This window comes from Macaca nemestrina, chromosome 18 (genome assembly GCF_043159975.1).
Source record: "Macaca nemestrina isolate mMacNem1 chromosome 18, mMacNem.hap1, whole genome shotgun sequence".
Lineage (NCBI taxonomy): Eukaryota > Metazoa > Chordata > Mammalia > Primates > Cercopithecidae > Macaca > Macaca nemestrina.
The window spans coordinates 73,783,235-73,810,251 of NC_092142.1; the positions used below are offsets into that span (position 1 = coordinate 73,783,235).

Consider the following 27,017-nt stretch of genomic DNA (forward strand, 5'->3'; position numbering starts at 1 on the left):
ATCATCATTTCGTTCCCAGGGGACTGTGACAAAGCAAGACAGTTAAGGAGCTGTGGAGGACTGGTGCCTACCTGATGACACGAGTGTGGCCTTGTAAGGTTGTGCCAACTTCCCCACTGCCGTCTTTCCACTTGTAAAGGTCCACCCGTTGGTTGCTCTGAAAAGAAGGGAAAGAAGGCCGCAGGCAAGTACGTTGGTATATATGCTCTTGCCCCAATCAGCTTAAGGCGGAGAAGAGGAAGCCAGGGATCTCACGCACGGCAGAGATCCTTCAGGCTGAACTTTTCTTTGAAAAGCCATCAGGAATAAGTACAATTAACATTAGCTTGAGCTAACTTCAGCTCAGTATGTAGGTCTGTGAATCTCAAAATGGAAAGGCAGGACTATCTTAAGAGACACATCTTGAACAGTCACAGCTGAACTGAAGGTGCAGAAACACTTCTGCACATGAGCTTCATGGGCCAGGAAAATGTCCCGGCCACTGGAGGAACCTCCTCCCTCTGAAGGTCACACTCGTCTCCCCAGCTGTTGGTATACTGGATGTCTCCAGCTCACCCTTCCATGATCAAATGGCCAGAGTCCACCTACCACAGGTTTTGTTTTTTTTTTTTTTCTTGAGATGGGATCTATATTGCCCACGCTTTTCTAGAACTCCTGGGCTCAAACGATCCCCTTGCCTCAGAGCCCAGGATAGCTGGGATAAGATGTGAGGAGTGAAGACTGCGCCATCACAACTGGGTCCTACGACACTTTAAAAACAGAGGTGCATAAGAGAGAAAAAAGAGGCTGGGCGTGGTGGCTCACATGCCTGTAATCCCAGCACTTTGAGAGGCTGAGGCAGGAGGACTGCTTGAGCCCAGGAGTTCAAGACCAGTCTGGGTAACATAGCCAAATCACATCTCTACAAAAAAAATTAAAAATTAGCCAGTCATGGTGGTGCATGCCTGTGGTCTCAGCTACTCAAGAGGCTGAGGTGGGAGGATTGCTTGAGCCTGGGAGGTCGAGGCTACAGTAAGCTGTGATTGTGCCACTGTACTCCAGCCTGGGTGACACAGCAAGACCCCATCTCAAAAAAAAAAAAATAAAGAAAGAAAGAAAAGAAGAAAGACCATCAAAAGGGTGTCCTAGAAGGCAAAATTATTTAACACTCCTTGAAATATACCTGTATTTAATTTCGTAAAGGGTTAAGCAGAAAGTGACAGGGAAAATGGACCAGAAGAAACCACAGCTACAATAGAAAAATAACTTGCATCAAAGTACATTTCACTTAAATATATAACAAAACAGCAAAGGCTCCCTACATACCATGAGTTTATGAAACACACTGAAAGTGATAAAGATTACTAATAGGCTGAGAACAATGGCAGGCCACTTAATAATTTTCGAAATGATATATATGTAATAGACTGATTGTCATTTTAGCTCAGAGACAGATGTATAAAATTCTGAGATTTTTATCCTGAAATACCAGTTTCCAAATTGAAAAAGGTAAGATTCTTGTGAAAAGGTTAGGATTCAAAATAGCTTCCAACGGGAACAGGAATGAAAAGAAAAGTCCCCTCGTCTTCTGATAATTTTCCCTGCCGTTTCTGGAGGGTCTGCTAGTGCCAGTCCACCTTAACGCATCTGGCCTCTGTCCTCCCCCAGCACACGCCACAGTGGGTATCATCACCCACATTATAGATGAGGCAAGCAAGGCTCAGAAAATTGTGGGGCCTCTCAAGATAAAAGACAGAATGTTAAAACTAGGACGTGACCTCAGATTTCCCTAACTAAAGCTTTCTCAAAAGGTTTTCTTCCAGCCAGGGGCAGTGGCTCACGCCTGTAATCCCAGCACTTTGGGAAGCTGAGGCAGGCAGATCACTTGAAGTCAGGAGTTAGAGACCAGCCTGGCCAACATGGTGAAAGCCCGTCTCTATTTAAAAATACAAAAATTAGCCAGGTGTGGAGGCACGTGCCTATAGTCCCAGCTACTTGGGAGGCTAAGGCACAAGAATTCTTTGAACCTGGGAGGCGGAGGCTGCAATGAACTGAGATGGCGCCACTGCACTCCAGCCTGGGCAACAGAGCGAGACTCTGTCTCCAAAAAAAAAAAAAAAAAAGTTGCCTTCCAACCAAGAAAAAAGAAAAGAACAGATAAACTTCATCAAAATTAAAACTTTTGTGCATCAAAGAACACTGTCAAGAATGTAAAAAGACAACCAACAAAAGGGGAGAAAACATTTGCAAATCATATATCTGATAAAGGTCTAATATCCAGAATATATAAAGAACTCCTACAATTCAACAGCAAAAATGCAAACAACCCAATTCAAAAAAGGGCAGAGGCCTTGAATAGACATTTCTCAAAATAAAAATGACATATGCGTGGCCAATAAGATACTCAACATCCTTAGTCACTGGGGAAATGTAAATTAAAACCACAATAAGGCCGGGCGCAATGGCGCACGCCTGTAATTCCAGCACTTTTGGAAGGCCGAGGTGGGTGGATCACCTGAGGTCAGGAGTTTGAGACCAGCCTGACCAACATGGAGAAACCCTGCCTCTACTAAAAATACAAAATTAGCCAGGCATGGTGGTACATGCCTGTAATCCCAGCTACTCGGGAGGCTGAGGCAGGAGAATCACTTGAACCCGGGAGGTGGAGGTTGTGGTGAGCCGAGATCGCGCCACTGCACTCTAGCCTGGGCAACAAGAGTGAAACTCCAGCTCAAAACAAACAAACAAACAAACATAGTAAAGTACCACTTCACACCTTCACATCCACTAGGATGGCTACAATTTTTTAAAAATACAAAAAATAAATTTTGGAGAAGATGTGGAAAAACTGGAACTCTGTGCATTGCTGATGGGAGTTTAAAAGTTTAGCAACTGTGAAAATAGTTTGGTGGTTCCCTCCAAAAGTTCAACACAGAATTACCATATGACCCTGCAATTCCACTCTTAGGTGTATACCCAAAAGAAGTGAAAACAAGTACATCCACACATATGTTCATGCCAGCTCTAGTCAATAGCCAGTCAAATGTCCTCTGATGGATGGACAGCTAGATAAATAATTACACAATGGAATATTATTCACTCATAAAAAGGAATGAAGTTCTGATACCTGCTATAACATGGATGAACTTCAAAACATTATGCTAAGTAAAAGAAGTCAGACACAAAAGACCACTTATTTTATGATCTCATGTCTATGAAAGATCCAGAATAGATCAATCCATTGAGACAGAGCGCAGACTGGTGGTTGCCACGAGTTGCAAGGGAGGGAGAAATGGGGAGAAACTGCTTAATGAGTAAAGGGTTTTACCCTGGAGGGATAGAAATGCTTGGGAATTGGATAGAGGTGGTGATTATACAACACTGTGAATGCAGTGAAGGATACTGAATTGTTCACTTTAAAATGATTAATTGTGAAAGAACAATTTTAAAAAGGCTGTCTTTGTTAGCACTCCCGAACAAATGCAGTGTTAATCCACGGAGTACAACTACTAAGGCGTCAGTCTAAACCAAAGGTTCCCAATCAGAGGGGATTTCGCTTCCCAGAGGACACCTGACAGTGTCTGGAGACATTTTTGATTGTTATAACAAAGGGAGGGGAGGATACTACTGAGATCTAGCAGGTAGGGCCAGGGATGCTGCTGAACTTCCTACAATGCACAGGGCAGCCCCCACCACAAAGAGTGACCTAACAAGCCAGTAGTGCCAAGGTTAAAAAATCCTGGACTAGATGATCAGGGGCTGAGGGTGAGAGGGGAATAAGAGTCCCGAGGTATAAACCAACTAAAAGAGCTCCTTCTATCACCCAGGAGAGAGGCTGAGAGTAGAAAGGCAGGAAGACTGACGATCCCTTTCTCTTTCAGAATAGCCCTGAAAATCAGCGCAACCTGAGACATCCACAGTTAAAGGCAGATCCTATTTTGGAAACAGCTTGGGAAGGGCGGCTTTCTGTTCCTTCTCAAGCTGACAAAGTTGCTCTTCTTTCTTTGCTCAGATGCTTTCCTTCCGCGGACTGCCTTTCCTGACAAGAACAGACTGAGACAGGCTGTACAGTGGTCCTGCCCCTGGTGAATCAGAAAGATTCCTTTAAATACTCTCCTGCCAGCCCAATGCAAAAAGAGCAAAAAGTTTAGATCTCTCATTATTCTAGAATACAATGTGACACAGAATCTGGAGAAAGATGCCAGAGAGGTTCTAGTCCAGAATCCTTTTGTATAAAGAAAAGATTTTTGTATTAGAAAACCTAACAAGGCCGGGCGCGGTGGCTCAACCCTGTAATCCCAGCACTTTGGGAGGCCGAGGCGGGTGGATCACGAGGTCAGGAGATCGAGACCAACCTGGCTAACATGGTGAAACCCCATCTCTACTAAAAAAATACAAAAAACTAGCCGGGCGTGGTGGCGGGCGCCTGTAGTCCCAGCTACTCGGAGGCTGAGGCAGGAGAATGGCGTAAACCCGGGAGGCGGAGCTTGCAGTGAGCCGAGATCGCGCCACTGCACTCCAGCCTGGGTGACACAGCGAGACTCCGTCTCAAAAAAAAAAAAAAAAAAAAAAAAAGAAAACCTAACAAAACTTATACATGTTTTCCCAAGGGAAAAAAATCACACATAAACAGGCACATAAAATTTTATGGGGTTAACGAAATCTAATGATTCCCAATCAAGGAAGAATCCTTTCCTTTGAATGGAAGGGTAGGGGAAGTCTTCTGATCCCTCTGAAAGCAATGAAGGTCAACTCCACACCAGCTCCCCAGTTACCCTCCTTAGAATGTCTTTCAAAGTCATCTGCCATTTGGCCGCTTGCTAGTTACACTGCCGCTGATGAAACAGGTTCTCATCACTCACAGAAATGGATGCATCTGCCTGTTTCCCTTTCAAAATCTGGATTCAGTCCCTAGAAATACAAGGCCTGACACCGATGGGACCAGCGAGCATTCCCACATATATTTAATCTGTAACTTGCCTCTGTCTTTCTTTCAGAACCATCCAAACCTCTTTTCCAACTGAGCAATGAGGACTACACTCTCTTCTCTACACAGGACATAGATCTGCCAGCCCCAGATGACACATGTAACAGCATTCTCCTGTATTCCTTAAATAAGCTCACCGAAGCTGCAAAATAGTGTGCAAAGCTGTCATGAGGATTCCACTGCACAGCTCCAATGTCCCATTTGCTCTGGCGAGAGATCTTTCGGTGACCTTCAAAAGGGGCATCCAGATTGACGATGTACAAGAATCTGCGGCTAGAGACCAACATCAACATTGTAATAGTATAAAAGCACAACATCATTAGCATTAGGATAGAAAAGCACAATTGGAATTGCATACAATTTGCAAGCAGTGCTCCAAAAAACCCAAACACATATGGCATTTATTTACTCTGAAAGGCAAAGAAGTGACAAGAGTAACTCAAGATGGCTGTCACAAAAAGAGAAGAAGTGTCCCTGTGACAGTCCTACCTCCAGAGATGGCCTTCCCTACCACATCCATTCACGAGAGTCTGGCCTTCTCCCGGGATTCATCTCCAACTCTCCCAGCCTTTCCTAATCCCCCAGCTAGGGTTAATTACTAAATTAGTTAATTCCACATTACTCCCATTGCATAGTTTGCATTTTGACCGCAGCATTTATCTTGTAGCAGGACTACTAATTTAAGGCTGTTGTCCTGAGTCAACTAAGTGTTCAAAGAACGAACCATGTCTCGAGTATCTTTTGTTTTTTTTTTTTGAGACAGAGTCTCGCTCTGTCACCCAGGCTGGAGTACAGTGGTACGATCTCGGCTCACTGCAACCTTCACTTTCCAAGTTCAAGTGATTCTCCTGCCTCAGCCTCCCGAGAAGCTGGGTTTACAGGCACCCGCTATCACACCTAGCTAATTTTTGTATTTTGTGTAGAGACGGAGTTTCACCATGTTGGCCAGGCTGATCTCGAACTTCTGACCTCAGGTGATCCACCCGCCTCAGCCTCCCAAAGTGCTGGGATTACAGGCATGAGCCACCGTGCCCGGCCGTCTTGAATATCTTTGTATGCTTCACATCACTAGGCACAGTGCTCTACACTCAACAAATATGAGTTAAATTAAACATATCACTTATTATTAAGCCAAAATCCTGTAGAAGCAGAAAATCTCAAAATTCCCCGTACTACTCCCTGGTCAAGAAAACTAAACTAAACCTATCAGGAGGGTTAACAATAACAACCAAAAGGAATAATAATTAAAATAACATATGAAGTGCCAGTAATGTTCACAGTGCCAATCAACACAAAGGATCTGAGAACAGGGAGGTCCTGCATTCACCTATTTTAAGTAAAGTATCCTTGGTGTGTGAATCAACCTCTCTGCAGCCATCAGCTATTGATTCTTTGCTAGAGACCACGCCAAGCCCCTGGAGTTCAATGAGAATAGGCAGGCTCAAAAATGAAGAAAAAGATTAATCATCCCTGCTCAGAAGAGCCAGGAGATGGCATACAAAACTCTAGGTGGTAGCAGAAACTCTGAGGAGAGATGATGGAGGGAGAAGAAGAAAAGTCAGGGGAATACACAATTTCACAGAATTTCCAGGACTTCTAAGAAAGTGCAGAACAAAGATCACATAGAATCTCTGGCCTCCTCCAAAGGAATCACCTGATCCTGCAATGGCTGGCTGGCATCGTCCCATCAGAACAACAGGACAAGCCTAGTAATCATATATGTAAGGTGTGTATCAATAGCGGGGTGCAGAGACCTCAAGGGCAAATGTACAAAGGCAGAAAGTGTGCACTTCAGGGTGAACACGCCTGATGCAACATAGGTGTTTATCTTCATTTTCCCCAGTGCTCCACTACAGAGTAAAGAAAGACAAAAAACCTCCAAAGACAAAGAAAATGAGACAGGAAATGAAAAGCAAGTGGACAAACAGTAATTGATCTAAAGAAAGCTAAATAGGTCGGGCATGGTGGCTCACAACTGTATTCCCAGCACTTTGAGAGACCAAGGTGGGTGGATCGCCTCAGGTCAGAAGTTGGAGACCAGCCTGGTCAACATGGTGAAACCCTGTCTCTACTAAAAATACTAAAAAATTAGCTAGACATGGTGGCAGGCACCTGTAATCCCAGCTACTCAGGAGGTTGAGGCAGGAGAATTGCTTGAACCTGGGAAGCAGAGGTTGCAGTGAGCTGAGATCATGCCACTGCACTCCAGCCTGGGCGATAGGCTGACACTCCATCTTGGTGAAAAAAAAAAAAAAAAAAACAAGCTAAATAGAGCCAAAGTGCGTGAGGAGAGAAGTGAGTGCAAAGCAAGCTGCTTTCCCCCAACTGGAGGCTTTAGTCTCAAGACAAGGGCAAGGGGTAGGGCTAGAGGACAACAGGCAGAACAAAAGTAGGAGAGCTGTTTGAAAGAGCACTAAGGAGGCCAGGCACAGTGGCTCACGCCTGTAATCCCAGCACTGTGGGAGGCCAAGGCGGGTGGATCACCTGAGGTCGGGAGTTCGAGACCAGCCTGATCAACATGGAGAAACCCCTGGCTAATAAAAAATTAGCCAAGCATGGTGGTGCATGCCTGTAATCCCAGCTACTTGGGAGACTGAGGCAGGAGGATCACTTGAACCTGGGAGGCGGAGGTTGCGGTGAGCCGAGATCCCACCATTGCACTCCAGCCTGGGCAACAAGAGCAAAACTCTGTCTCAAAAAAAAAAAAAAGAAAAGAAAAAAAACCACTAAGGAGAGGGTTATGTGCAACCCATCCAGGCAGGTGGTTGCCTCAGTGGAGAGTGGGTGCTGTTCTCCCCTAGAGCAGCCGCAGACCTGGGAAGTGGGAAGTGCTGCATTAAATCATTCCTCTCTGTATGCGGCACTCACAACTCTGCCTTTTACTCCTCAGATAGAGACTTCTTAGGAGAAAATGACCAGCCCAGGAAAAAACAAAAGCAAGCAAATAACAACAAAACCCTGGAGATAATGACCTTTGGACACTCACTAACAGGGCCTGGTTCCCACCTGATCTCCTCCACCATCTACCCACTTAAAGAGAGATGCCAATCGCTCTTTAACATTAGCAGCCAATGATCTCAACCACTGGAGGGAACCTGAAGGATAGAGACTAACACAACGGAAAGAAGAAAAGGCTTCATGGCTGGACACAGCAGCTCACACTGGAACTCTTAGTGCTACAGGCAGAAGGATCGCTTGAGGCCCGGAGTTAAGACCAGCCTGGGCAACCTGGCAAGACCCTCTCTGCATTAAAAAAAAAAATTAAAATAAAATAAAATAAAATCAGCCAGGAGTGGTGACATGTGCCTGTAGTCTCAGTTACGGAGAAGGCTGAGACGGGAGGATTGCTTGCCCGGCAATTCAAGGCTGCAGTGAGCCATGATTGCGCCACTGCGCTCCAGCCTAGGTGACAAAACAGAAAAAGAAAAGGAAGGAAAAAACTCCTCCCTTGCCTCCCCACTGCCCTCCAAAATAACAACAATAACAAAAAAAAGAAAAAAAGAGAGAGAAAGGAAGAAGAAAAGAAGGCATTCAAAGGAAACAGCGATAAATGCAGAAGAGAAAAAATCTTGGAAACACTATTCTCCAAGAGTTAAGAGATAATATAAATAATAATAAATATTAAAACAATAGTTGAAATTTTTTGAAAATTAAAATAGTTGAAATTTTTTTTTAAATCTGAAAGTAGTGTTAGAAGCTAAAGTTTAGGCTGGGCGCCGTGGCTCACGCCTGTAATCCTAGCACTTTGGGAGGCTGAGGCAGGTGGATTGCCTGAGCTCAGGGCTTTGAGACCAGCCTGGGCAAAACGGTGAAACCCCGTCTCACTAAAATACAAAAAAGTTAGCTGGGCATGGCAGCGTGCGCCTGTAACCCCAGTTACTTGGGAGGCTGAGGCAGCAGAATTGCTTGAACCCAGGAGGCGGAAGTTGCAGTGAGCTGACATCGCGCCACTGCACTCCAGCCTGGGCAGCGGAGCAAAACTCCATCTAAAAAAAAGAAAGGCCGGGCGCGGTGGCTCAAGCCTGTAATCCCAGCACTTTGGGAGGCCGAGGCGGGCGGATCACAAGGTCAGGAGATCGAGACCACAGTGAAACCCCGTCTCTACTAAAAATACAAAAAATTAGCCGGGCGCGGTGGCGGGCGCCTGTAGTCCTAGCTACTCAGGAAGCTGAGGCAGGAGAATGGCGTGAACCCAGGAGGCGGAGCTTGCAGTGAGCCGAGATCGCGCCACTGCACTCCAGCCTGGGCAACAGCGTGAGACTCCGTCTCAAAAAAAAAAAAAAAAAAAAAAAGAAAGAAGCTAAAGTTTAAAACTCCCAGAATGCAAAACTGACAACAAGGCCAGAAGAAAAGTCATACAAGATATCCAACACTGACTACTAGTAGGAATTCCAACAAGAAAGAATGAGAAGAGAAAATGAGGTCAGGCACAGTGATTCACAGCACTTTGGGAGACTGAGGTGGGTAGATCACCCGAGGTCAGGAGTTTGAGATCAGCCTGGCCAACGTGGCAAAACCCTGTCTCTACTAAAACTACAAAAATTAGCTGGGTGTGGTGGCACTCACCTGTAATCCCAGCTACTTGGGAGGCTGAGGCATGAGAATCGCTTGAACCCGGGAGGCAGAGGTGGTTGCAGTGAACCAAGTTTTCATCACTGCACTCCAACCTCGGTGACAGAGCAAGACTCCCTCACAAAAGGCAGAAAATGATCAAAGACATAATACAGAAAAATTTCTCTAAACTAAAAGATTCAGATTTCCAGATTTGAAGGGCCTTTCACGGTGCTAAAAAAAAAAAAAATCTGTATCTTAATCAGAATGGTGATTACATGAGTGTATATATTTGTAAATTTTAGCTATTTACTTAAGTTTACCACACTTTATACAATTTACTACACATACTGTGAAATTCAACATAAGAAAAGGTCAGGTGCATGGCTCACGTCTATAATCCCAGCACTTTGGGAGGCCAAGGCAGGAGGATCACTTGAGCGCAGGAGCTCAAGATCAGCCTGGGCAACACAGGGAGATCCTGTCTCTACGAAAAAAAAAAAAAAAATTAGCCAGGCAGGTATAGTGGTACATGCCGGCAGTCCCAGCAGTTCAGAGGCTGAGGTGGAAGGATCACTTGAGCCCTGGAAGTCGAGACTGCAGTGAGCCTTGATTTGCATTCCAGCCTAGGCAACAGAGTGAAACCTTGTCTCAAAACAACAACAAAAAGAAACCCAATATAAGAAAATGAAAGTTCTAGGTCTTTCAAGAATCACCTGTCTTTCACAATGTCTTCCACAATGGTTGAACTAGCTTACATTCCCACCAACAGTGTAAAAGCATTCCTATTTCTCCACAGCCTTGCCAGCATCTGTTGTTTCTTGACTTTTTAATAATTGACACTTTGGTGAGAGATGGTATCTCATTGTGGTTTTGATTTGCATTTCTCTAATGATCAGTAATGATAAGCTTTTTTTCATATGTTTGTTGGCTGCATAAATGTCTTCTTTTGAGAGGTGTCTGTTCATGTCCTTTGCCCACTTTTTAATGTTTTTTTTTTCTTGTACATTTGTTTAAGTTCCTTGCAGATTCTGGATATTAGACCTTTGTCAGATGGATAGGTTGCAAGAATTTTCTCCCATTCTGTAGGCTGTCCACTCTGATGATAGTTTCTTTTGCTATGGGGAAGCTCTTTAGTTTAATTAGATCCCATTTGTCAATTTTTGCTTTTGTTGGCGATTGCTTTTTGTGTTTTTGTCATAAAATCTTTGCCCGTGCCTATGTCTTCAATGGTACTGCCTAGATTTTCTTCTAGGGTTTTTATAGTTTTGGATTTTACATTTAAGTCTTTAATCCATCTTGAGTTCATTTTTTTATAAGGTGTAAGGAAGGGGTCCAGTTTCCATTTTCTGCATATGACTAGCCAGTTCTTCCAGCACCACTTGTTAAATAGGGAATCTTTTCCCCATTGATTGTTTTTGTCAGGTTGATCAAAGATCAGATGGTTGTAGATGCACAGTCTTATTTCTTATATCTTTATTCTGTTCCATTGATCTATGTGTCTGTTTTGTACCAGTACCGTGATGTTTTAGTTACTGCAGGCTTGTAGGATAGTTTGAAGTCAGGTAATGTGATACCTCCAGCTTTTTGTTTAGGATTTTCTTGGCTATACAAGCTCTTTTTGGCTTCCATATGAATTTTATACTTTTTTCTAATTCTGTGAAGAATGTCAATGGTAGTTTAATGGAAACAGCACTGAATCTGTAAATTACTTTGGGAGGTATGGCCATTTTCATGATATTGATTATTCCTATCCATGAGCATGGAATGTTTTTCTATTTGTTTCTGTCCTCTCTGATTTCGTTGTACAGTGGTTTACAGTTCTCCTTGAAGAGGTCCTTCACTTCCCTTGTTAGCTGTATTCCTAGGTATTTTATTCTCTTTGTAACAATTGTGAATGGGAGTTCATTCATGATTTGGCTCTCTGCTTGCCTATTGTTGTTGTATAGGAATGCTTGTGATTTTTGCACACTGATTTTGTATCCTGAAATTCTGCTAAAGTTGCTTATCAACTTAAGAAACTTTGGGGCTGAGACAATGGGGTTTCCTAGATACAGGATCATGTCATCTGCAAACAGGGACAGTTTGACTTCCTCTTTTTCTATTTATTTTTTCTTTTTTTAATCTCTCTCTTCCTATTTGAATATTCATTATTTCTTTCTCTTGCCTGATTGCCCTGGCCAGAACTTTCAATACTATGTTGAATAGGAGTGGTGAGAGATTCCTGAAAGACCTAGAGGAAGAAATACCATTTGATCCAGCAATCCCATTATTGGGTATGTACCCAGAGGAATCTAAATCATTCTATTACAAAGATATGGCGGGGCGTGGTGGCTCACTCCTAGCACTTTGGGAGGCCGAGGAGGGTGGACTGCCTGAGTTCAGGAGTTCAAGACCAGCCTGGGCAACACGGTAAAACCCCGTTTCTACTAAAATACAAAAAATTAGCCAGGCGTGGCAGCGTGCGCCTGTAGTCCCAGCTACTCAGGAGGTTGAGGCAGGAGAATTGCTTGAACCCGGGAGGCAGAAGTTGTAGTGAGCCGACATCATGCCACTGCACTCCAGCCTGGGTGACAGAGTGAGACTCCATCTCCAAAAAAAAATACAAATAAAAATAAAGATACATGCATGCATATGTTCAGTGAAGCACTATTCACAATAGCAAAGACATGGAATCAACCCAAATGCCCACCAGTGATAGACTGGATAAAGAAAATGTGGTACATATGCATCATGGAGTACTATGTACCCATAAAAAGGAATGAGATCATGTCCTTTGCAGGGACATAGATGGAGCTGGAAGCCATTATCCTTAGCAAACTAACACAAGAACAGAAAACCAAATACCACATGTTCTCACTTATAAGTGTGAGCTGAACAGTGAGAACACATGGACACAGGGAGGGAAACAATGCACAATGGGACTTGTTGGGGGCCGGCGGGGAGGGAGAGCATCAGGATAAATAGCTACTGCATGTGGGGCTTAATACCTAGGTGATGGGTTGACAGGTGCAGCAAACCACCATAGCACACGTTTACCTACGGAACAAACCTGCACATCCTGTACATGTATCCTGGAACTTAAAATTAAATTAAATTTTTTTAAAAAAGAAAATACTTCAAAAGGCCAAGGCAGAGGCAGGTGTAGTGCTTGAGTCTGGGATGTCGAGGCTGCAGTGAGCCAAGATCACATGAGCAACTGCACTCCAGCCTGGGCGACGGAGTGAGACCCTGTCTCAAAAGAAAGAAAGCGAAAAAGAAAGTAAGAGAGAAAAGGTGAGAGAGAGAGAGAGAGAGAGAGAGGGAGGAGAGAGAGAGAGAGAAAATACGAAATGAGGCCAAGGTGAGAGGATTGCTTGAGTCCAGCAGTTCAAGACCAGCCTGGGCAACAAAGCAAGACCCCCATCTCTAAAAACAGAAAAAAAGACAAGAAAATTAAATAGAAACCTTCGAGATCATGTTGAAAAATAGTAAGAATGTGTGCCAGGCACGGTGGCTCACGCCTGTAATCCCAGCACTTTGAGAGAACGAGGCGGGCGGATCCCTAGATCAGGAGTTCAAGATCAGCCTGGCCAGCATGGTGAAACTCCATCTCTACTAAAAATACAAAAATTAGCTGGGCGTGGTGGTGGGTGCCTTGTAATCCCAGGTACTTGGGAGGCTGAGGCAGGAGAATCACTTGAAACTGGAAGGCGGAGGTTGCAGTGAGCCAAGATCGTGCCACTGCACTCCAGCCTGGGCAACAAGGGCGAAACACCATCTCAAGAAAAAAAAAAAGAGTAGGGAGCTGCAGGCAGAAAAGAGATACCAATTTTCCCTTATCTAGGCACCCAGTATGACACACAAAAAAATGGTATCAATAATTTTCTCTGGGGAGGTGGTCGGAGGTAGGAAGGAAATTTACTTTTCATTGTATATCCTTCTGAACTTTTTAAATGTTTACTATGTTGTGTGGTTTTTTAAAAAGGTAAATTAAAACACAATTTCAAAATAAAGTAATGAAGCTGATAGAAAAGAAAACATTTTCATTGATTTGTAAAGGAGTTCATAAACAACTACATTAATGAAAACACAGTGGATCCTAGAGGTAAGGACTGTAATCGAGAGCAACACGAAAGGGAAAGGGGACCGTGGCCATCAAAAAAAAATTTTTCACCAGGTGCTGTGGCTCATGCCTGTAATCCCCAGCACTTTAGGAGGCACTTTGGGAGGCCAAGGCAGGTGGATCACCTGAGGTCAGGAGTTCGAGGTCAGCCCAGCCAACATGGTGAAACCTGTCTCTGCTAAAAATACAAAAAATGAGCCGGGCATGGTGGCACGCACCTGTAATCCCAGCTACCTGGGAGGTTGAGGCAGGAGAATCACTTGAACACCGGAGGCAGAGGGAGCCGAGATCGCGCCATTGCACTCCAGCCTGGGCGACATGAGCAAAACCCTGTCTCAAAAAAAAAAAAATTTTTTTTTGAGATGGTGTCTTGCTATGTTGACCCGGCTGGTCTTGAACTCTTTGGCTCAAGTGATCCTCCCACCTCAGCTTCACAAGTAGCTGGGACTACAGGCGACGCCTGGCTTAATTATTACATTTTACCCCAATAGTACAATATTAGGGTTATTAGCAAAAACAGAGATGGCCCTTAATTGCCAGAGTCTTAAAAATTTTGAGCCAGAAGACGCTACAGAAACTATGTCATTCGATTCCTTCATGATGAAATCAAATTCCTTCATGAGAAAACCAAAGTCCAGTTAAGCCAAACTGAATAAATGTCCAGGGGCTCATAGTTAGTGGCACCGTCAAACTGGAACTCAGAATCCTTCAATCCTAGGAACCACCTGCTTGACCATAATAGATTACATCCTTCAGGTATATAGTAGCAAACATCCTTGAGTCTTGTAGTAAACAGAAAATTGCAATTTCAAGTTCAAGCTACCAGTCACTAAAACTTCAAAGGTGTTTTATTGCTTACCTATTAGGGCAGAGAGTAAAATAAACTGCGAATAATCCCTCCAAGTAGCCCTGAAGCAAACAGGACATCAGAACTAAACCCTATGATCATAATCCTAAATAGAAGAATAGCTTCCAAGCTCCCAGAAACTCCCTGATTTGCAATTCGTTTCTAGAAATCATGGCAGACAAACTCAGCAAGCTCACTTACCCAGAAAGCACTGCATGCTGCCCAAGACAGTCCACAGACATCGCAGTTGCCTGAGAGAGAGAACACAGTCAGTGCTGCCAGCAAACCCAGCCAGGGATATAAGGCAGAGGTCTCTGTGGCTCTTCCTATCTCCCAAGAAGTCCCCAGCTCACAAGTATTATTAGTTCTCTACAGTGGATGCTTTTACCCACCTACTTCTAATTCGCAACCAAATTTCACATTCACTTTATTTTTTGTAGAGACAGGGTCCTGCTATGTTGCCCAGGCTGGACTTGAACTCCTGGTCTCAAGTGATCCTCCCATCTCAGCCTCCCAAGTACACATTCATTTTTGACAATAGGGCAGTTGTTATCTGTTACCCCCACATCAAGACTATACGTAACCAAGCTGGTACCTTCTAAATTGAAGAGACAGACTGGGCGGGGTGGCTCACACCTGTAATCCCACCACTTTGGGAGGCCAAGGCAGGCAGATCACCTGAGGTCAGGAGTTCAAGACCAGCTTGGCCAACATAGTGAAATCCTGTCTACTAAAAATACAAAAATTAGCCAGGTGTTATGGTGGACACCTGCAATACCAGCTACTTGGGAGGACAAGGCAGGAGCATCGCTTGAACCCGGGAGGTGGAGGATGCAGTGAGTCAAGATCGAGCCACTGCACTCCAGCCTGGGTGACAGAGTGAGACTCCGTCTCGAAAAATAAACATAAATAAATGGAAGAGACAGAAGTCCTGGAGTCCATGGGGAGGCTGATTAGCTCGGAGAAAACAGCAGCTACTATGCACAAAAAGCCTCTTCCAAGTGAAATCTAACCTGGACACCCCCATCCCACACACACCCAAGACATCCATGACTTTCCAAAGGGCATGGACTTCTCCTCAAGCCATACGGCAGCTGGCAATATTCAAACATCATCCCTGCTGAATCCAAGGTAAGATGCTTGATACTGACATGCCCAGGTCACATTCGCTCTGAAATTTCTAGTGCATTTAACTGGTTTCTATTTCCCGGGTCTCCCAATTCCCAGGGAGCACTATCACATAGTTTCAGGATCCGATGTCTAACTCCCAAGAGACTGCACTGAGTCCAAAGATGTGCATTCAGGCTGAGCACAAGGCTTATTTTAATCCTGGCAGTTATTGCCCTGAATTTCTTTGGACAAGTTCAAATCCTGCTGCTTTCTCATGTCAATATCATGAAACAGTTTGTGCCACTGTTTGGTTATTAAACGCTCTAAGTTCCCTCCAAGAGAATATCAACGAAGAATCCATTTAATACATTCTGCCACAATCACAAATCACAAATGGTAAGCACATTCTTTCCCTCACCCTCGCTGGCCTTATTTAGTGGGTTTCTCAAGTCGTTCACCCTCAAGAAACATCATAGGTAATACTGGGGACAAGAAGCCGGAGTACTCTCACCAGACGTTGCAACGTGATTAATATGCATCCTTCAGTGCACCAGAGTCAGAAGCAGAGAGAAGCCCAGAAGGAAAGGCAGGCAGTGAAATGAGATGCCGTTTCCAGGATTCCTCTGTGCAATTTACAGACAGTAAGGAGACAACAAGGAGGAGGGCAAGACTGTTCCTCTAACAAGATCTCAGTAATCTTTCTGGGGAGTCTGTGGTAGGCAGAATCCTAACAGATAGCCCCCAAGATTCCAGGCCCTTGGTATATACACACCTTTTCCCTGCTATTCAACACTCACTGAACACAAATCTAGCTACTATTGAGAAGGAATTTTAATCTAGCTACTATTGGGAAGGGACTGTCACTCAGGCTGGAGTACAGTGGCAAGTGCAGTGGCTATAGCATCTGGGATATCTTAAAACTTCCCTTTCTATCTCCTACCCTCCTTACCCCTAACCTCCCAATCAGTTGACCTTAAGATAGAACTCAGCAGGGCGCGGTGGCTCATGCCTGTAATCCTGGCACTTTGGGAGGCCGAGGCCGGTGAATCACTTGAGGTCAGGAGTTCGAGACCAGCCTGGCCAACATGGTGAAGTCTCATCTCTACTAAAAAATACAAACATTAGCCGGGCATGGTGGCAGGCACCTGTAATCCCAGCTACTCAGGAGGCTGAGGCAGGAGAATCGCTTGACCCCGGGAGACGGAGGTTGCAGTGAGCCGAGACGTGCCATTGCACTCCAGCTTCTGCAATAAAGCAAGGCTCGGACTCAAAAAAAAAAAAAAAAGATAGAAAGACCTCAAACAACCCAAATATCCACCAGTAGAGGAACAGATAAACAAAACGTGGTATAGACATATAATGGAATATTATTTAGCCTTAAAAGGGAAGGAAATTCTGATACATGCTATAACATGGATGAAGCTTGGAAACATGCTAAGTGGAGTATTCCAGATGCAAAAGGACAAATATTATATGACTCCACCTAAAGCAGATGAATTCATAGAAACAAAAAGTAGAATGGAGGTTGCCAAGGTCTAGGGGAAGTAGAGAATGGGGAGTTACTGTTTAATGGGTACAGAGCTCCTATTTGGGATGATGAAAAGTTAGAGGACGGGGAGATTGAGAGACTGAGTCTCATCAGCCCTTTAAATCTACATCTAGATGTCAGAGACAGGAAGTGAGAGATTAAAAGGGTGAGAGATTCAACATGAAGATTTTCATTGCTGGATGCAAAGACAGAAGGACACGGCAAGGACCTGAGAGAGCATGTAGGAGCTGAGAGTGCCTGGACTTCTGACCTACAGAACTGTGAGCTAATAAATGGACGTTGTTTTAAGATGCTAAATCTGGGCCGGGCGCAGTGGCTCACACCTGTAATCCCAGCACTTTGGGAGGCCGAGGCAGGTGGACCACCTGAAGTCAGGAGTTCGAGACCAGCCTGGCCAACGTGGCGAAAATCCATTTCTACCAAATATACAAAAATTAGCCAGGCGTGATGGGGCATGCACCTGTAGTCCCAGCTGCTCGGGAGGCTGAGGTAGGAGGATTGCTTGAACCTAGGAGGTGGAGGCTGCATCAGTGAGCTGAGATCTTGCCACTGCACTACAGCCTGGCTGACAGAGCAAGACTCTGTCTCAAAAAAACAAAACAAAACAAAAAAGGCAAATAAAGTATCATAACTCATCCATATCAGGGGAAGTTATTTAAAAAAAGAAAAAACACCACCACAGCACCACCTACGTGATTTTCCCTACCACTACCCTAGAAAAAACAGGTTACCACCATGTTTGCAGAAGCACACTGAGGAAGGTTACACTAAGCTGTCCCAAAGAAGGCATGGAGAAAGGGAACACTGAGACGGGGAAGTGAAAACGACCTCACCAGAGAAAGTTAGTGCTTTGTGGGGGAAAGGAGTCTGCAATCCAATTCCTCTCCACCCTCAGCACACCAGGTGGGGAATTCTAGACATCGGTCAAGAACCACAGGACTGTGGGATTTTTGTATGATCCACTGCAAGTGAGGAGGGGAAGCCCTGCAACGACGGAGATAGAATTTCCCAGCAGTCTGAAGAAAGGTGCCTGCTGCAGATTAAAGACAGGTTAGAGATGTAAAGTGGCATTTTATATCCTCTTACAGACTAAAATTTAAATTGGCTACTTATAAATATATATATAATATATATATCTCATACATTACTCTCATATATCCTATATAATATATATATATTTTATATATATATATTGTTTGTTTTGTTTTTTGACATGGAGTCTTGCTCTGTCATCCAGGCTGGAGTGCAGTGGCACGATCTTGGCTCACTGCAACCTCCGCCTCCTGGGTTCACACCATTTTCCTGCTTCAGCCTCCCGAGTAGCTGGGACTACATGTGCCCACCACCATGCCTGGCTAATTTTTCGTATTTTTAGTAGAGACGGGGTTTCACCGTATTAGCCAGGATGGTCTCGATCTCCTGACTTCGTGATCCACCCGCCTCAGCCTCCCAAAGTACTGGGATTACAGGCATGAGTCACTGCACCCGGCCTGTTTTTTTGTTTGTTTGTTTTTTGAGACGGAGTTTCGCTCTTGTTGCCCAGGCTAGAGGGCAACGGCGTTATCTCAGCTCACTGCAACCTCCACCTCCCGGGTTCAAGAGATTCTCCTGCCTCAGCCTCCCAAGTAGCTGCGATTACAGGCATGTGACACCACACCCGGTTCATTTTGTATTTTTAGTAGAGACAGGGTTTCACCATGTTTCCCAGGCTGGTCTCGAACTCCTGACCTAAGGTGATCGCCGCCTCGGCCTCCCAAAGTGCTGTGATTACAGGCGTGCACCACCACGCCTGGTCCTATACATATATGTTTAAGAAAAACACTATAAGAGGCCAGGCATGGTGGCTCACACCTGTAATCCCAGCACTTTAGGAGGCCGAGGCAGGTGGATCACTTGAGGTCAGTTCAACACCAGCCTGGCCAACATGGTGAAACCTTGTCTCTACTAAAAATACAAAAATTAGCTGGGTGTGGTGACATACCTGTAATCTTAGCTACTCGGGAGGCAGAGGCAGAAGAATCCCATGAACGCAGGAGGCAGAGGTTACAGTGAGCTGAATTCATACCACTGCACTCCAGCCTGGGAGACAGAGTGAGAGTTGGTCTCAAAAAAAAAAAAAAGAAAGAAAAACACTGAAGAAAGCATATCAAAATGTTTAAAAGTAGTTGCTCCTAAATATGTTAATTTGCCTGGTTACCCTACATTATATTCATAAATCATACCATAATTTTGTACCAAATAAAGACACACAAATTGCCAATTTGCAATAAACTTTTGTGTGTATACGTGAGACTCTGTCACACAAGCTGGAGTACAACGGCATGATCTCAGCTCACTGCAGCCTCAAGCTCCCGGATTCAAATGATACTTCCCGAGTGCACAGCACCATCCCCAACTAATTTTTGTGGGGTTTTGGGGGGTTTGCTTGAGACAGGGTCTCAATTTTTTGCCCAGGCTGGAGTGCAATGGCTCAGTCTCAGCTCACTGCAACCTCCGCCTCCTGGGTTCAAGTGATCCTCTCACCTCAGCCTCCCAAATAGCTGGGACCACCAGTGCATGCCACACCCAGTTAGTTTTTTGTATTTTTGGTAGAGATAGGATTTCACCATGTTGCCCAGGCTGGTCTAGAACTCCTTTCCCCATTGTTAATTTTTGTCGACTTTGTCAAAGATCAGGTGGTTGTAGGCATGTAGCTTTATTTCTGTGTTCTTTATTCTGTTCCATTGATCTATATGTCTAGTTTTATAGCAGTACCACGCTGTTTGAGTTACCACAGACTTGTAGTATAACTAAAAGGCAGGCAATGTGATACCTACAGATTTGTCATTTCACTTAATTCTATTATCTTCTAAGTCCCAAGATATACCTCCTCTAAGAAGCTCTCCCAGGGACCTCTAAGAAGGTTCCACCTTTTCCAAAAGCACTTTCTCAGGCTGGGCGCGGTGGCTCAAGCCTGTAATCCCAGCACTTTGGGAGGCCGAGGCGGGCGGATCACAAGGTCAGGAGATCGAGACCACAGTGAAACCCCGTCTCTACTAAAAATACAAAAAAATAGCCGGGCGCGGTGGCGGGCGCCTGTAGTCCCAGCTACTCAGGAGGCTGAGGCAGGAGAATGGCGGGAACCCAGGAGGCGGAGCTTGCAGTGAGCCGAGATCGCGCCACTGCACTCCAGCCTGGGCAACAGCGTGAGACTCCGTCTCAAAAAAAAAAAAAAAAAACAAAACAAAAGCACTTTCTCTGCCCCTCTGTCACAGAACTTGCCAAAACTTCTTTGTGTTTAGTTATTGCCATACACATTTTTCTTCTCCTACTAGCTGATGAGCCCCTGCTGAGCACAGTCTGTTTCATTTCTCCCAGAGCACCCAGCAAGGTGCTTTGCACACAGAGGTGCTCTGTAAAAATCTGTAGTATGAAAGATGGTTGCGACTGGGCGTTGTGGTACACACCTATAATCCCAGGACTTTGGGAAGCCAAGCCAGGAGGATCGCTTGGAGCCCAGGAGTTCGAGACCAGCCTGGACAACATAGTGAAACCACATCACTTAAAAAAAAATAAGGCTGGGCGCGGTGGCTCACACCTGTAATCCTAGCACTTTGGGAGGCCGAGGCGGGCAGATCACGAGGTCAGGAGATCGAGACCATCCTGGCTAACAAAGTGAAACCCCGTCTCTACTAAAAATACAAAAATTAGCCAGGCGTGGTGGCGGGCGCCTGTAGTCCCAGCTACTTGGGAGACTGAGACAGGAGAACAGCGTGAACCCAGGAGGTGGAGCATGCAGTGAGCAGAGATTATGCCACTGTACTCAAGCCTGGGTGACAGAGCGAGACTCTGTCTCAAAAAAAAAAAACAAACAACAACAACATTAGCCAGGAAGGGTGTCGCTCACTTGTAGTCCCAGCTACTTGGGGGGCTGAGGGGGAAGGATCGCTTAAGCCCAAGAGGGTAAGGCTGCAGTGAGCCATGTTCACACCACTGCACTCCTGGCTGAATGACAAAGCAAGACCCTGTCTGAAAAAAAAAGCCAAAAAAAAGATGGTAGGTCAGAACCAGGTCAAAATCAGGGTCCTTCCAGCTCACAATGTGCCAAGGTGTTCCTTGACGTCTCTGAGAATATTTTTGGTAGTTTCTCTTGATGATTCCCCTTAATAATTTATCACCCATGAGTTTATCTGAAGTTTTAAAGTTCATTTGTTTCGTTAATACCTCCTAGGATAATGAACTTCAATAGCTCACTGCCTGCCGTGTGAGACATTCTATTAGAATAATGTGATGAACAAAATTTAGTTTCTGACAGGGGTCCCAAAAAAAGAGAAAAAAAAAGACTTGTGTACCTTACCCATACACTTCATACTATAAAATTTTCATCACTCTTCCTTCCTTCCTCCTTTCCTTTCCTGTCCTTTCCTTTCTTCCTTCCTGCCTTCCTTCCTTCCTTTTTCTTTTTTCTCTTTCTCTTTTATTTTTCTGAGATGGAGCTTTGCTCTGTCGCCCAGGCTGGAGTGCAGTGCTGCGATCTTGGCTCACTACAACCTCCACCTCCTGCGTTCAAGCAGTTCTCCTGCCTCAGCCTCCTGAGTAGCTGGGATTACAGGCACCTGCCACCATGCCTGGCTAATGTTTTTTGTATTTTTAGTAGAGGTGGGGTTTCACCATGTTGGCCAGGCTGGTCTTGAACTCCTGACCTCAAGTGATCCACCTGCCTGGGCCTCCCAAAGTGCAGGGATTACAGGTGTGAGCCACCGGGCCCAGCCTCTCTCTCAAAGAGAGTCTTACTCTGTCACCCAGGCTGGGGTGCAGTGGCACTCACTGTAACCCCAAACCTCTGGGCTCAAGTGATTCCCCTGCCTCAGCCTCCCAAGTAACTAGGACTACAGGTGCACACCACTGCACCTGGCTAATTTCACAATTTTGTGTAGAGATGGGGAGTCACTATGTTGCCCAGGCTGGTGTTGAACTCCTGGGCTCAAGCAATCTTCCTGCCTCGGCCTCAGCCTCCCAAATGGCTGGGGTTATGGGCATGTGCCACCATACACAGCCAAACTCTTGCTTTTCCATACTGAAAAGTCCTCTTCAACTGTAGGAAAACAAACTTATTATCCAGGACTGCTCTCTATCAAAACAGGCATCTTTATACAGAAGAGAATGAAGTTCTTCTTAGGAGCCTTTGTTCCTACAACTGCAAGAAGGATGGTGACTTTTGGCACGCTTAACACTTTAGGAATTACATGCCCTTTATGAAACGAAAATTGATGGTGATATTTGATACTTATTCTCTTGGAGAAAATAAAATTAACAATTTGGAAAAGTCAAGCTAACTGATGGCTAATGAAGGAAACCAATCCCATGAGACTCTATTAGACTACATACACAAATTGCTGCTGTCCTTGTTTAAAAAATTTCTTGGTGAGCCAACTTCCAAAGGCAGCTGTGTTCTGAAGCATTTGCTTTCAGCAACCCAAAGCAAGAGACCACAATTTATCAAAAAGAAGAAAAATTCTGCCCTTCCTCTAGACATAAAATGGAGACAGCCTAGTGCAGCAGGAAGGATGTACATGGGCTTTGCAGAGAGAACTCGATTAAAACTCACATCTAGGCCGGGCGTGGTGGTTCACGCCTGTAATCCCAGCACTTTGGGAGGCCGAGACAGGTAGATCACTTGAGGTCAGGAGTTTGAGACCAGCCTGGCCAACATGGCTACTAAAAATACAAAAATTAGCCAGCTGTGGTGGCACACACCTGTAAACCCAACTACGCAGGAGGCTGAGGCACAAGATTCACTTGAACCTGGGAGATGGAGCTTGCAGTGAGCCGAGATGGAGCCACTGCATTCCTGTCTGGGTGACAGAGCAAGACTTTGTCTCAAAAAAAAAAAAAAAGGGTTTTACAGACTAAAGCTACAAACTAAAAACAATTGATTATTAAAAGGGTCTGACCCTTTCAGAGGATAAGATCCAATTTCTATTTAAATTAGATATTGGCCGGGCACCGTGGCTCACACCTGTAAATCCCAGCACTTTGGGAGGCTGAGGTAGGCGGATCACCTGAATCTGAGCTCAGGAGTTGGAGACGAGCCTGACCAACATGGAGAAACCCCATTTCCACTAAAAACACAAAAAATTAGCCAGGCGTGGTGGTGCATGCCTGTAATCCCAGCTACTGAGGAGGCTGAGGCAGGAGAATTGCTTAAACCCAGGAGGTGGAGCTTGCAGTGAGCCGAGATCGTGCCACTGCACTCCAACTGGGACAAAAGCAAGACTCCGTCTCAAAAAAAAAGAAAAAAATTAATTGACTAATGAAATTTAATTAAATGGGAACATTCTCACTTTCCCACAAACTAAAATGGCAAGCACTAGGTACTACTAGGTACATCACCTAATCTTTCTGGGGCTCACGCTCCTCATCTGCAAAATGACAGGGCAGGTGAGAGGGCTATTCTGTCAAGCCAAGCGTCTTGCTTCCTTAGGCCAGTTTTCTGATTTAATAATGATAGTAATTCACATTTATCAACCACTTAACATATACTGACCACTATGCTAGGTGCTCCACACTGATACTGTCATTTAATCCTCACAGCCAGTCCACAAGGTAGTGTGCAGAAAAGAGTTGGCACAGCAGGCCTGAGGCTACTACCCTTGCAAGGCCTGCTTGCAAGGGTGGCTCTTGGCTGGTATCTAGAACTTGGATTTTGGGAGCGTTCCACTGCTCCTTAACTGGTAAGAGGCTCCCTGTGCCTCAACTGCATGTACAAACGATGTGGTTTACACTGAGTGCCTGCTTTCCTTCGGAAGGTCTGGAATTTTGGTACCGGTTAAGGCAGAGGGTGCCAACATGACCAGCCCCAAATAGAAACTGTGGGTACTGAGTCCCTAGTGAACTTCCTTGGTACAGAACGTCTCTCACACATTGTTCCAGTTACATGCGGGAGGAATTAAGCATATCCTGTGTGCCTCTACAGTGAGCGGACTCTGGGAAGCTTCGGCCTGGTTTCCTTCTCACCTCATGCCATTTGCCTTTTCCCTTTGATTCTGCATTGTGTCCTTCTGCTGTAATATGTCATAACTGCAAATACGACCGTGAATCCTCCTTGCAAGTCACTGAGCCTGGCGTGCCCTGGGGAACCCCCAACACAAGGAGGCACTATTATCCTTGTTTTATGAACAAAGAAACTCAGTCAGGCGCTGAGTCTCACACCTGTAATCCCAGCACTTTGGGACGCCAAGGTGGGTGGATCACCTGAGGTTAGGAGTTCAAGACCAGCCTGGCCAACATGGTGATACCCCGTCTTTACTAAAAATACAAAAATTAGCCAGGCGTGGCAGCACCCACCTGTAATCCCAGCTACTCAGAATTGCTTGAACCCGGGAGGTGGAGGATGCAGCGAGCCATGATCGTACCACTGCACTCCAGCCTAGGAGATGGAGCAAGACTCTGACTAAAAAAAAAAAAACAAAAATAAAAAATAAAAACACAGGGCTGGGCGCAGTGGCTCACGCCTGTAATTCCAGCACTTTGGGAGGTCGAGGAGGGTGGATCACCTGAGGTCAGGAGTTCAAGACTAGCCTAGCCGACATGGTGAAACCCCGTCTGTACTAAAAATACAAAAAATTAGCCAGATGTGGTGGCGGGCGTAATCCCAGTTACCTGGGAGGCTGAGGCAGGAGAACTGCTAGAACCCGGGAGGCAGAGGTTGCACTGAGCTGAGATCATGCCACTGCACTCCAGCCTGGGCAACAAGAGTGAAACTCCGTCTCAAAAAAAAATAAAAGTAAAAAAAGAAAAAAAAAATGTAAAACAAAAACTGAAGCTTAGAAAGGAAGTAACTTGCCCAAGATCACATGGAAGACAGGTGGCATAACCTAAATCTTAACACAGTCTGGCATCAAATCCTTAATCTCTTTGCTATTCTCTCCTCCCATTCATCACCACATCTTGATATTAAGTTTTCTAGAAAAAAAAAATAGGCACGGTGCAGTGGCTCACGCCTGTGATCACAGCACTTTGGGAGGCTGAGGTGGGAGGATCACTTAAGCTCAGGAGTTTGAGACCAGCCTGGGTAACACAGTGAGACCCCATCTCGATTTTAAAATACATATATATAAATTTTTTAATAAAGAAAAAACAATTCAAAGTATACATATTAATAGTCACACCAGAAAGTCCTACTCTGCCCCTCCATCTCTATAGTTTTTCAAAATGAACATTGTATGAAACTAGAAAAGCAGGAACCAAAGTTGGATTGCTCCAGAAAAACATACGGATTATTAATTATTTATAATTTTGCTCCTAGCCAAAGAATTTCTTGAGCTGTGTTTTTTTATTTTAGTTTTTATTAGAGTAAAACCCAGTCCTCAATCTTTATGCTTGTGGAAAAGCTGTTGTAATACTGAGACTAATAAATCACCAACCATTATTAGGTCAGCAGAAAAGTATACTTTCTGCTGAGATGATTCATTTTCAATTTCAAGGTAACACAAAATACTGGGGACTATCTTTATGAACCTAGGATATGAACGTTTTTCTTTTTTTCTTTTCTTTTTTTTCTTTTGAGACGTAGCCTCACCCCATCACTCAGGCTGGAGTGCAATGGCACAATCTCAGCTCACTGAACCTCCGCCTTTTGGGTTCAAGCAATTCTCCTGCCTCAGCCTCCCGAGTAGCTGCAACTACATGTGCCCACCACCACACCTGGCTAATTTTTTGTATTTTTAGTAGAGAGTGTTAGCCAGGATGGTCTCGATCTTCTGACCTCATGATCTGCCCACCTCGGCCTCCCAAAGTGCTGGGATAACAGATGTGAGCCACCAAGCCCGGCCCAAACATTTTTCTTAAGAAGACTGAAAAAGAATTTGGGAGGCCATGCTGGGTGGATCATTTGAGCCCAGGATTTCGAGACCAGCCTGGCCAATGTGGCAAAACCTTGTCTCTACAAAAAATACAAACATTAGCCCAGTGTGGTGGTGTGTGCCTGTAGTCCCAACTACTTAAGAGGCTAAGGCAGGAGGATCACTTGAGCCCAGGAGGCAGAGGTTGCAGTGATTCAAGATCATGGCACTCCAGCCTGGGCAACAGTGTGAGACCCTGTCTCAAAACAAAAACAACAACAACAACACTGAAAAAGTACAATCCATAAATTTAACTGCATTAAAAGTAAAGTTCTGTTCATCAAAAGACAGCACATAGCTGGGAGCGGTAGCTCACATATATAGACCCAGTTACTTGGGAGGCTGAAGCAGGATCATTTGAGACCAGGAGTTCAAGGAGGCACTGTACTATGACTGTGCCTGTGAATAGGCACTCCAGCCACAAGTAACAGCGAGACCGCATCTCAAAAAAGAAAAGAATTTAAATTTAAAAAAATTTTTAAATACCATAAAAAGAATGAAAAGGCAAGCTACGACCTCGGAGAACGGATTTACAACACATATAACCATACAGAACAAGAATCCAGAAAAATGTTTACACTCTTGTTAATCTATAAGAAAGAAACAGGCCGGGCGCAGTGGCCCAAGCCTATAATCCCAGCACTTTGGGAGGCCGAGACGGGCGGATCACAAAGTCAGGAGATCGAGACCATCCTGGCTAACATGGTGAAACCCCGTCTCTACTAAAAAATACAAAAAAATCTAGCCGGGCGAGGCAGCGGGCGCCTGTAGTCCCAGCTACTCGGGAGGCTGAGTCAGGAGAATGGCCCGAACCCGGGAGGCGGAGCTTGCAGTGAGCTGAGATCTGGCCACTGCACTCCAGCCTGGGCGACAGAGCGAGACTCCATCTCAAAAAAAAAAAAAAAAAGAAAGAAACAATGCAGCTAGGCGCGGTGGCTCACACCTGTAATCCCAGCACTCTGGGAGGCCAAGGCGGGCGGATCACCAGGTCAGGAGATCCAGACCAT

At 45.0% G+C, this 27,017-nt stretch overlaps 1 protein-coding gene across 7 annotated transcripts in view; it reads right to left on the minus strand.

Annotated features, from left to right (window-relative positions):
* Nucleotides 1-27,017, minus strand: part of LOC105491538 (WD repeat domain 59) — a 116,411-nt gene that overhangs the window by 78,540 nt on the left and 10,854 nt on the right. For 6 of the 7 annotated variants that reach the window (XM_071084951.1, XM_071084953.1, XM_071084949.1 and 3 more), the window contains exons 2-4: nt 14,671-14,720; nt 5,104-5,239; nt 72-157 (exon numbers count right to left, since the gene is read on the minus strand). In XM_071084951.1, coding sequence (XP_070941052.1) covers nt 72-157; nt 5,104-5,239; nt 14,671-14,720 — 272 coding nt within the window. The remainder of the gene's footprint in view (nt 1-71; nt 158-5,103; nt 5,240-14,670; nt 14,721-27,017) is intronic. The other variant, XM_071084955.1, reaches the window with a different exon arrangement.